The 12225-nt window shown below is 43.9% G+C and overlaps 1 protein-coding gene across 1 annotated transcript in view; it reads right to left on the bottom strand.

Moving 5' to 3' along the window:
* Positions 1–333: 333 nt before the first annotated feature.
* Positions 334–12225, bottom strand: part of Cckbr (cholecystokinin B receptor) — a 12535-nt gene continuing 643 nt past the window's right edge. Inside the window, exons 2-5 of the mRNA XM_015476008.2 lie at positions 3654–3905; positions 3259–3508; positions 2669–2841; positions 334–2506 (exon numbers count right to left, since the gene is read on the bottom strand). Coding sequence (XP_015331494.1) covers positions 1968–2506; positions 2669–2841; positions 3259–3508; positions 3654–3905 — 1214 coding nt within the window. The 3' untranslated portion in view covers positions 334–1967. The remainder of the gene's footprint in view (positions 2507–2668; positions 2842–3258; positions 3509–3653; positions 3906–12225) is intronic.

Below are 12225 nucleotides of genomic sequence, written 5' to 3'. Positions count from 1 at the left end.
TATTGGCTACAAAGGTTTAGGTTTCAGGTTCCTCACTTACACAGGCCCTGGGCAGGGTCTTAGCAATTTGGTATCTGTTATTTTTCTTTTTCCTTTTTTTTTTTTTAAAAAGAACCCAAATTGTGTATACTTTACCTCCTACAAAGCATGGATGTGTCCCTCATGGGTGTGGCTCTTTCCCCATCTCCAGCTCAGTGTCACTATCGTCATTGCTATCTTGCTCTAATTTATTGTATGGTCTTGGGCCGCTTTCTTTCCTCTAGGTCTGTTTCCTCTGTTTTAGTCAGTTTTTTTTTTAAATTGCTATGATTAAAAGATCTGACAAGAACAATGTAGTGGAAGAAAAGTTTATTTTCAGCTTGTTGTCTCAGTCCACAGACGGATGACTCAATAGCTCTGGGACTGAGATGAGGCAGAATATCATGGCAGAAGAGCGTGGTAGAGGAAAGCAGCTCAGCACATGTCAACAAGGAAGCAGTGAAAGTGATCTCAGCACACCAGGGACAAAATATAAGTCCCAAAGGCACACTTCCCGTGACCTACCTCCTCCAGTCAGATTCTATCTCCCTATAGTTACCACCCAGTTAATCCATCAGTGGAATAATTCACTGATTAGGTTGCGACTCTCATAATCCAATCATTCACCTCTGAATGTTTTTGCTTTGTCTCACACATGGGCTTTTAGGGGATACCACATATCCAAAACCACAACACCCTTTTACTACTGGAACTCCTCTCATAACACTACCCCTTGATTATCCAGGTATGTCCCTTGGTGAAGTCTTCTGTTCCTGTGTGTGTATAGAGGTGATGTCGCTGGTCTCTGCCTCTCTCTGGGGCTCAATCAGTTTTACAGTCACACCAGAGTCTGGGTTCTCAGACTCCTATTCGGGTACAGTCCCCTCAGCCCCCAACCCAGCCAAGCCTCTGCCCTTAGGCCTCTTTGTTATAGCCAGTCAGGGTTCTTTCATTAGGTGGATTTTGGCCAGGCTCTGATGATGGAGGATAGAAAATGTACCATAAAAAAAGGCCCTACTCTTAACTTCTATACACCTGTCATGGTCTGATCCCTGGTGTTTCAGACACTCCTTGAATATGCTGAGTCTTATTATGCAATGCTTCCTCTTTTATCTTTTCATCAGAATTTTAATAAGCATCCATGCTTATAGTACCTTAACAATGGAATCATGACACGTCATGGATATCCTGCCTCCTACATCTACTCCCAGCTACTGTGACACTCAAAGAGAGTAAACCCTGTCCCATCTAGCCTCAAATCAAGGACTTTTGGGCACAGGGGGGTGCAAAGGACTGGGAAGCTATGGAAGGGATTTGACAGGGAGGACTTCACAAAATCCCACACCTCCTCACCTGCCTCTGAAAAAGTCCAGAAAGGAAGTCTAGGAGGAAGCCAAGTTTATTATTATTTCTTAAAAAGAAGTCTGGTGAAGGAGGAGAAGGCAGGTCCACAGTTCTTAACTGGAAAGAGATGAAGTAGTTTTCAGTGCTAAACAGCCTATTGATCAGGGAGATGTGAGATTAGGCCTGTTGGTATTTTCAGTGCTAGTTGAGGAAAGGTTTGTGAGGTCAAACTGGGGACAGCCTAGAACATACAGAGTCACTCCTGTGCCAGGCTCCATAGCCCCTAAAGAATCAGAGCTGTTAATGTATGTGTGTGCAAAGGGCAGGTCAGATCTTGTCAAAGTTCCCACTGACTAGGGATATTTCCCTGCTAGGGATGCTGTCCATGGTCAGTGCCAGATCTCTGGGGATAGGCTCCATCTATAACAGAAGTATGCCTCCTTTTCTGTATAAGCTTGTTTCCTGCTTCCTTTACCTTTTCCTGTGTATAGGGGCTAGTCCATGCTGTTGGGTGTCAGTTTTGGTTTGTATTTATTGTGCATGTGGATGGGATCTTGTGCTTAAGGGCTTGTTTGTTCTGCCTCAGCCCACACTACTGCCACCCCTCAGCCAGGCCCCAGGGTGCTGATGGTGGTGTAGCTCAGCCTGGACAGGGAAGCTATGGAAGGGGTAGGAGGGTCTTCGTCTGGAAGAGGCTTGGGGCGAGCTCGAGGAGGCCTTGGGCAACAGCGGGCACATGTGTCCAAGCAGGCCTGGCGAAAGCGACGGTGCATGAAGCAGTAGACTAGGGGGTTGACACAGGCTGAAGCATAGCTTAGTAAGTGGATGAAAGAGATGGGGGCCCCGGAGAGTGCCCGGTGTGCACCTGGGCCATCAAAGGCACGCCATGTGTTGGCGCTGTACACAGGCAACCAACACAGAAAAAAAAGCACAACGATCACTAGCAACATTCGCACCACGCGCTTCTTGGCCAGCAGCTTGGCCTGGGTGGGCCGGGGGCCAGGTCCTGACCCAGCAGTAGGCGCGGTCAGTGTGGTCAGCTCTAGTGCGGGACGGGAACGTGGAAGTTGCACGTAGCAACCATCGCTGTCTTCACCAGTCAAGCCAGACTCATTTCGGCAACGCCCATTCTGGTGGACAGGACCTGGGCACAGAGGGTAAACTGTCAGAGTGTAAGGCAGAGTCATACTAACCTCCAACCCAATCTCCACTTGCCCAGGCCCTCCATTTAACCTGGCACCTTATAGCCCCACCTACTATAGGCCCCACCCTTTCCAAAGTCCCGCCCCTCTAGGATCTTGCTCACCAGGTCCAGCCCCACCCGGCAGCCCTCCTTGGCTTCGGACACGGTTTTGGCTCTCATTGTCACTGTCTCCATCAAAGCGAAGTCCTAAGTAAAGCTCGCGGGAGATAAGCCCATAGGCCACTGCCATAACCACACCTGGGACGAAGAACAAGAGCAGGAGCAGCAGCACCGACCTAGAAACAGAACACAGTCCAAATATATGGGTTTCTATCAGTTGTTATCACAGAAGAGCCAAGGTTGGTATCTCTAGGGCTGTGGCCAGGTAGCTGATGAAGGAGTAGGGTTTGGGGATGCTGCTGAGAAGGGCAAGATAACTGGGGAGGGGCCCAAAATTAGAATTCCAGGGTGGTAGGTGCAGAATGGGAATTGGCACGATTCTTTTTTTTTTAGTTTTCGGTGGACACAACGTCTTTGTTTGTATGTGGTGCTGAGGATCGAACCCGGGCCGCACGCATGCCAGGCGAGCGCGCTACCGCTTGAGCCACATCCCCAGCCCTGGCACGATTCTTGAAGCAACTGGAGGACTGTTACGGAGAATGGTCATAAGCATCTGATGAAGGTATTCTAAGAAAGCGTTTGGGCACCCTCACCAGGTCTGGCGCACCCGTGCACTGGGCCAGCGATGCACACATTGTAGCACGCGAGGTCCAACTGGCTGCACAGCAGTGTACACAGGGTAGGGTACCATGAGCAGGCCGGACAGCAGCCACGTGGCTAAGATCACACGAACTGCATGGGAGCGTGTTTGCCACACACGTGCCTGGAGTGGTCGGCAGATGGCGCTGTACCGCTCCAGGGCGATGGCCACAAGGCTTAGCGTGGACACACTCACAGACACTCCTAAGCAAGGGAAAAAGAAGGAATGGCCTCGGAAATTTGCACCACACACTCACCAGTGTTATTTCCTCACCCTCTCCCCCAATTAGAGAAGACCCCTACCTTTGTCAAGGAGAGGATCAAGGGTTAGGGTAGTTGTCTCACTCACCCATGAGGTATGAAACTGCCTTGCAGATGACTGTGCCAAAAATGAATGTGCCCATAAGATTGGGCAGGAGTGTGAAGGGCATGCAAGCCACAGCTAGCAGGAGGTCGCTGACTGCTAGTGAGAGCAAGAAGGCATTGGTGACAGTTCTCAGGCGGCGGCTCAATCCCAGGACCACAATGATGAGCACATTTCCTCCAACACTCATCAGAAAGATCACTGCATAAAGGGTGACTCTAATGGCCAGCTCCAGTTCTGGGCAGAAAAGGGAGAGATAGCGTCAGGGGTTCTGGCTCCACTCAGCTAGAGCCCCCAACCCAACTTATCCCCAACCTCACCACCCAGCCAGATCCCTACATCCCAAGAACATGCTCTCCCCACCTCCTTAGTAAGAGGTGAACTTAAATCCTTTACCTTTCTAACCCCTTAAGGCTTAGTTAAGTTGGCCTAACTCTACTCTTCCTTAAGAAAGTCTGTATCTTCTCAAGGGTTGTTTCCAAATGCTTCCCTTCTTTTGCAGGCAAACTTCTTGAAAGGATTTTATTGTGTCTTCCCAGTCACCCAATCCATTGCTATACAAGGCTCTGTCCCCCATCACTTCTTCTCAAAATCTCTAATATTTTAACTACCAAATCTAAAGGTTCCTTCTTAATCTGTACTATTTGACCTATCTGTATTATTTGACATTGTTGATCACCCATTATCTTTTGAGCCAGATCAGATCAAGTCCTTATTCTCTAAAACAAACAGCCCTTCCAAAACAAAAGATCCTTCATTACTCTGTACTGTCTGCCACCCTTTAGCATGTCATCAGGATGCTCCAAACTGAACCTCCCACTTCCCACCTCCTCCTTGCACTGTACCCACTGAAGCAAAACTGGATGACTCAGTTTCTTGAATGCATCTTATGCACTCGTGACTCCTTCCCTGCTCAAGTTGGCTTCTCAGTCTTTCACCAACCCCCTACTGCTGCCCCTATCACAAACTTATTTTCTGTATCTGGTTAATGCCTACTCACCCCATGTCAAGTCTCAGATTGACTGCCACTTCCTCTATAAGGCCCTTCTGGACAGGTACTAATCTCCCCTTCTTCTGACCCAGGCATGCTCTTTATGCATCTATTGGAGCCCTTTCTACTTTCTGCCTTATATTTCAGTCATCTCCATACATTCGTTCTCACTCAATAAGCATTTGCAGAGGATTTCCTTTGTGCCAGGTACTGGGGACAAAGGGAAGAATATGGCAAACTCCCTGCCCTCTGAAAGTTCACAGTGGAGACAGAAACTCAAATACTTAAACAGATAATTGCCATGTAGTATGATGAAGAGTGAGGCTGAAGGACGAACAAAGTGCTAAGGGAGCTCACAGGAGATATCCCTCACATTGCTGGGTGACTCAGAGGAGACAGGAGAATGGCACTATGCATTTGTGTCATTGCCTTTTGGGAGGTGGATTCATCTTTGGATCTCCATATCACAGCCATGCAGACCTACACAAAACTGAATTTGAACTGAAGTAGATGGAATCACCTATCCCTATGGCCTCAGCATGAGGGAGACTGGAGCTTGAAGGGAGAGATGTCAGGGGACAGACCTTCCCAGCTACAGAGGGGGTAGCCCTCTCTTCTCCAGCCGCATACATTGGCTGTCTCTTTTCTGAGCTCCCAATGGAATCATTTTCTTATAAATATCATCAACCAATTCAGAAGTTGTTGTAGGCATCATGTATGTGTTATTTTTAAGAAATCTCCAAACTGAACTCAGCAGTCACATTACTTGCTCAGGAACACATAGTTGTAAGGAGCTGAATCAGAATAGAGGCTACGTCTCTGGATCCCTAAAATGCTTGTCTTCCTCTGGCTCCTTCACTGCTCTGTCATTCATAATACTGCCTCCTTCTTCTCCCAAATATCAATTCAAATGCTTCTTTCTCCCTTTCTCTATATTCTATCATGACATTTCTTACTCTATTACAATATTTACTTTTCTGTCTTCCTCACTTGACTATGGACTTCTTGAGGGCAGGGACAATGTTCATCTCTTTTTCTAGGATATTGCTTGCAGTCAGCAAAATGCTTGGCATGTAGAAGGCAGTCAATACATGCTTGTTAATTGACCTGTCTCTCAGGACAAAAAAGCACCTGTCTTCCTCCTCTTTATCCATCCTTCACTTCTGTTAGGTGCTCCAGTATGCCCTCCCTTCTCTACCTTTGACATGAAGACACATGATGGAGGGTGTTTGGGGTCAATGACAGGCTGTGATTTTGGATTCATTACTTTTCCTCTAAGGAAGGATTATGGACAAATTGTGTGTGGGTGTGTGTGCGCGTGCACATGCATACTTATATAGGAGGAAACAATGAACCGTTGGAAAGGGGATTTTGTCAAAGAAGTTCTTGGACCCAGAAAACATAAAAGAGCTAGTGGTCTCTCTTTTACTCTCTGTGTCTCTTCCAAGTCCACTGACTCTCCATCTCTACCCTGCCTACCTCCTTAATCTGTCTAGTTCCATCACCTCTTTACATCCTCCTCTAGATCTCTCTTCAACTAATTCTCAATGCAATTATTACATCTCAAGTTGGTAGAGCACTCTGAAATGTGAAAAGCATATTTCTCATTCTTTAATCCAGCTGATGTGCCCCATGTCTATGTCCTTGAGCTTGGCTAATTATAGTAGACCAGAAAGCTTCACCTTATGAACCTAATCTGTCCGAGGATTCCTGAAAGCTAGAAGCCAAAGTCCCAGTAAAAAATGGCCAGAAATTGTACAACACTTTGCTATTTTACTGGGCATTTCTAGCTGTTATCTTATTCCAAGCCATTGCTGTATTTCTAGATCTTTGCTGTTGAACAAATAGTGGACATGAAAAATTCTAATTAAAAGTAATCTTAGAGACAGGGTTTAGAAAGTGAGGGATGACTAGGTGAAACACAAGAGATTTTGTAGGCAGTGAAAGTATTCTGTATGATATTATAACAGTAGATATGCATCATTATACATTTCTTAAAACACATAGAACTGTATAACACAAAAATGAAGTCTAATGTAAAATACAGTGCTTAGTTGTATGTATCGGTATTGGCTGATCAGTTGTGATGAATGTGCCACTCTAACGTAAGATGTTAATAATATAAACTCGATGACTGTTGTATGTGGGAGTAGCAGGAAGAGTATATAGGAAGTTTCTATTTTCTGCTCAATTTTTCTGTGAACTCCAAACTAAAAATAGTCTATTAATTTTAAGAGTCACACACAAAACTAAAATATTAAGGTGTGTGTGTGTGTGTGCACACATGTCATAGTAGATGAGTGGCCACAGTGAACCCAGAGCTAACTTGGGGTGAAAGGAAGGGTGGTAGCAGCTCCTGGGGAACAGATATGAATGCCTTCATATTTTATCCTTAGGCATAAGCTTCTTGGTAATGAGAGGAAAGTAGAAACCAGACCAGTGCACTCAGAAGACTGGGGCAGTTCAGTTCTTCTGGGGTCTGGAAGATTTGCATTTGTTCTGTCCAGACGTTGGCAGAGAAGTCTGAGCACAAAATTCCAGACAATGTAACATAAAATAAAAACCAGGATTTTCTAAGAAAGTACTTCACAGAACACTGAAGCTACTGATGCCTCTATCCTGGAAGGACTGGTCATCTATGCACATGGACATCAATGTAATATTAGTGTCTCTGTGGTAAGCATGAAAAGCATCTGAATGACTATGGATATTAGTTGGGTTAATGGGAGACATCTAAGTGTCAGTGGATATGAACCATGGAGCAGAATATACTTGCAAGGATATGTAGGTAATAGAGTAAGCACTGAGTAAGACTTTAGTCTTTGAGATAACATGTGGGAGGGTGAAAGTAAACCTTATTTCCCTGGGTGATATTTGAGGAAAGGTAACATTTGCATATCTGTAAGGCAATATCATATTGAGCATGGGTTAATTTAAATTCAGGGAATAACTAATTAAGTGTTGTGATATTTGAACAAACAAGGGTAATAACCAAGTCTCTGTAAACAATATTGTATTTTGTAGATAACACCTTCAAGAAGCATAGGTTACATTCATAGATAAGTATGTTAATGGAGGAATAGCCAAGCGATGATGATGAGAGATTAAAAAGTAATATCCAAACATGTGGGAAATGTTAACATGTTAACATGAGAAATTAAACTCAATTAAGTATTTGTGTGTGTGTGTGTGTGTGTGAGAGAGAGAGAGAGAGAGAGAGAGAGAGAGAGAGAGACTGGGGATAGGTCCTAGATCTTGCATATGCTAGGCAAGCTCTACCACTGAGTTACATACCAAACCTCTTTTAAAAATTGTATTTTGAGACAGGGTCCCCTAAGTTGTCCAGGGGACCTCAAACTGAGGACTTAGTCTCCTGACTTGCTGGAATTACAGGCAAGTGACACCATGCCCAGCTATTAATCTTATTTGAGTGAAATTATTGAGCTCATGAGTAAATACAGGTAATATTTAGTTTATTTTTCTGATAATATCTGAGCATATAAGAGTAATAACTGTAACTTTATGGGTAATATCTGGAGAAGGGTTACTTAAACAAGCATGGGCAATATGTAATTGTGTGTGGATAATAATAAAATGAAAGTGAGTAGAGTTTGGTGGATGGGTAACATCTAAGTGACTGTGGGAAACAGTGAATGTGGGTAACATCCGTCTGTGGGTAGTACCTGAGTGGACATAAGTGATACGCAATTCTGCAAGTTTATATAAGAATAAAGTGGGTGCCAGGCATGGTGGTGCATCTCTATAATCCCAGTGGCTCAGGAGGCTGAAGCAGGAGGATCACAAGTTCAAATCCAGCCTCAGCAACTCAGTTAGTGAGGCCATGAGCAACTTAGGGAGACCATGTCTCTAAATAAAACATGAAAAAGGGCCAGAGATGTTACTCAGTGGTTAAGCGCCCTGAGTTCAATCCCTGATACCAAAAAAAAAAAAAAAAAAAAAAAAAAAAAAAAAAAAAGAAAGAAAGAAAGAAAGAAAGAAAAAAACAGAACAAAATTTGCAAATTTCTATTGGTAACATAGGAGTGAGCCTGGATAACATCTGAATCTGTGTGGGTAATATCTGAATGAGTCTATGTGTATAATATCTGACTACCTGGGTAACATTCTAATGTGTGTGAGCAACAATATCTGTTTAAGTGAGGTCTATTATTGCCTCTGTGCTCTGAATCACTTTATGTCTTGATTTTTCAGGGATCCTTGCTCTATACTTTCTTCTTTCTTATCAGAACCTTCAATCTTCTTTCTTGGCCTTCTTCCATCAAAAAATCTTAAATATCCTATAAGTGACAAACACCTGTAGTCCTAGCAATGTCAGAGGCTAGTTAGGTGGGCAGATCATTTGAGACCAGCCTGGGCAACATAGAAAAATCCTGCCTCAAATATAAATTGTTTTAAATGCCCTTATTTCTACCACTACTAATACTACTACTATACATACACACAGGCATATACCAAAACAAACCAACCAGCTAACAAATAATTCTTCCTTAACCCAGTCCTATTTCTGGTACTACCCTATTATTTCTCTTTCTCCCCCTCCCGTGAAGTTCTTGGAAGTTTTTGTCAAATACCTTTGTTCATTTTTCCCAACCCCATTCCCACTGGCCCAATCTTAAACTTAACGTAGTCAGACCTTAATACCTACAAGTCTTTCTAAGGATTTCTTGTTACTGAATCCAAAGGATGCTCTTCTAATTGTTTTGTTCTCATCTGACTTGTATTAGCTGCACTGGGTCTCACTTATCACACCCTGCTTAAAACTGTCTTTTTTTTTTTTTTTTTTTTTTTNTTGTGAAAGACCAGTCCAGCTGTCTGGCTTTAAAATATTGATCTTCTGTTGGTAAGTTCCAGAGCCCTGGATTCAACAGTTGATTTGGTAACCCCACTTGGATGTACCACCAGCATTTCAACTTAGTGGGTTTCAAATTGAGTTTATAATTGCCTATTCCAAACCTGCTCCTTTGATATATATCTTTCTCATTACATAGTACCAACATTGACTCAACAATCCAAGCCAGAAAACTGGATGTCATCCCTTGACTCCTTCTACCTTCTCCACTTCTACTCAGTTGATTCCATTCTAGAAGGACATAGCTCCTCTCTATGGCAGTTCTGTCTGAATCTCCTTCATGGACTTTCATTTTTCTGACATTTATTTATTTATTACTAAGAATTGAACCCAGGGGTGCCTGACTACTGAGCTACATCTCCAGCCCATTTTTACTTTGAAGTAGGGTTTTGCTAGTTGCTGGGGTTGGCTTCAAACACATCATCCTCCTGCTTCAGCCTCCTGAGTAGCTGGGATTATAGGATTATACTTGTGAAAGACCAGTCCAGCTGTCTGGCTTTAAAATATTGATCTTCTGTTGGTAAGTTCCAGAGCCCTGGATTCAACAGTTGATTTGGTAACCCCACTTGGATGTACCACCAGCATTTCAACTTAGTGGGTTTCAAATTGAGTTTATAATTGCCTATTCCAAACCTGCTCCTTTGATATATATCTTTCTCATTACATAGTACCAACATTGACTCAACAATCCAAGCCAGAAAACTGGATGTCATCCCTTGACTCCTTCTACCTTCTCCACTTCTACTCAGTTGATTCCATTCCAGAAGGAACTCTCAAATCTATCTACTACTCTCTATGCCCACCGTCAAGACCTCAGTCTAATCTAGCATCATCTTTCACACAGACATGTGTAATATGATATCTTTCGAGAGTATTCCTTTGCATTTTACCTCATCCTCCAGTCCATTCTTTACACTACGCAACTAATTCTGGCACTACTGATGAATCTTTAAGTAGCTCCCAATGTCCTCAGGATAAAAATCCACACTTTTTAGCCAGGCCCATAAGGCTGTCTGTAATTTCTCTAGGCTGGTCCCCAGCCTGAGTGTTTATTATTTATCTTTAATGATACATGATCCAGCCACTCAGAAACTATATGACATTGAACAGAAGTGCCATGGTTTTAAACTTTGGGCTTTTTAACACATCCTACCCCGCTACTTGAAATGCTTTTTGCATCTTCTGCCTCTTCTTAGCTGGCTTGCTCTCATCTTTTTCATTTTCATTTTTACATAGCACCTCCTCAGGAAGCCAACTTCAATCCCATGGTTAGGCAAGGCCAGAGTGGCTCCTCCTGTGTGTCCCCATTGTATTCCTTGTCTCTTCCACTTGAGGTTGCCATTCTCTACTTACTTATCTCTCTTCACCACAAAATTCTGAGCTCCATGAAGTAGGAATTATGCCAGTTTTGTTCAACTCATATCCCTGCTGCCTAGCACAATCTCTGGTTCAATAAATATTTGCTGAATGAAAGAATCTAAGTGACAGTGTGTAACCAGTGGGGAAAAAAGGCATGAATTATTTTGTGTGATAAATAATACTTGGGTTACAATTTATTTCCCTTCTTGATTTTAGAAAAACTTTATTCTGCTTTATCATTGCTCCCTTTTTTAAAGAATCCCATTCATTTTCTTTTTACTGAACTCTAATTTCAAGATGCCAGCTCCCAGGGATCATCCTCTGTGAAGTTCTCAAACCTATCTCCTTTGGGTCCCCTAGTCCAGCCCTTTTGCTCCTTACTGACTGTGATTTTTCCATTGGTCTTTCTCTGCACTTGACTATGGACTGATGAATGTGTACACTGGGTCTAGTTCATCCCTGTGTCCACAGCACCTAACCTAGGGACTAGGATAGAAGGTGTTCAGAGAACAGTCAGGACAGGAAGGGTTCAGAAAGGGAAGAAAATGTATTTTAAGATGTTCATCAAGACAATGAGATGCTAGCTGACAGGAGGAGTAAAAGTCACTCTGAGGACTGGGTGTTTGGAAGCAGTTTAAAGATGGATGGATGGGAAGAGGTGATAGTAACACAAAGGGAGGGGTGATGAAAGGGGCAGCCTGTCTAGCAGGGTGAGACTTAAAGAAGGGCAGAGTGGAGAGAGGATTTGGAAGTGGCTGGGAGACATTATGAGAGGAGGGAGGAAGGGAGAGGGCAAGCAAGCACAGAGCTGGGAAGCACAGAGCCTTGAGAACTCCAACTTGGGAGGCAGAGGGGTTTGAGGATGAGCAAAATAATGCAGTCAGGCAGCTCTAAGGTGGCATCCCCCAGTGTCCAGTCTAATTCAGACTTGAAAATCTTATTTGGGAAGGCTGGTGTTGGGGTGGGATACACAGCAGATTACAACTAACTTCCCATTCAGACCTCCCACCGTGCTCCCTCCCTCAACCAGCTCCTTCTTTTTGCCTTCCTTTCTTCCTGCCCTTTCCTATTGTGGTTCTGTGAGCTGGATGTAAAAGGGGGATAGAAAAAGATCTAGAAGGGCTGGCAAGGGGAGGTTCTTGTCCCTTAACTATGTGTGCTGTGTGGTGCTGTTGTTTGGGGGTTACCAAGAGCTCTGGTGTGACCAGGGGCCGGAATGTGAAGGGTTCTGACCAGGTGATGTGAAGCTGTGATGTGGTTTTAAGAGCTGTAGGGACCAAATGTGTGAGGGGGAGCTCTCTGGGGGCTGAGCTAGTTCTATGAGGGGGACGAGGCGGG

This window comes from Marmota marmota, unplaced genomic scaffold (assembly GCF_001458135.2).
Source record: "Marmota marmota marmota unplaced genomic scaffold, marMar, whole genome shotgun sequence".
In the NCBI taxonomy this organism is placed as follows: domain Eukaryota; kingdom Metazoa; phylum Chordata; class Mammalia; order Rodentia; family Sciuridae; genus Marmota; species Marmota marmota.
Note: the sequence above shows the minus strand (reverse complement) of the source record. Positions and strands in the feature narration are given on the sequence as shown.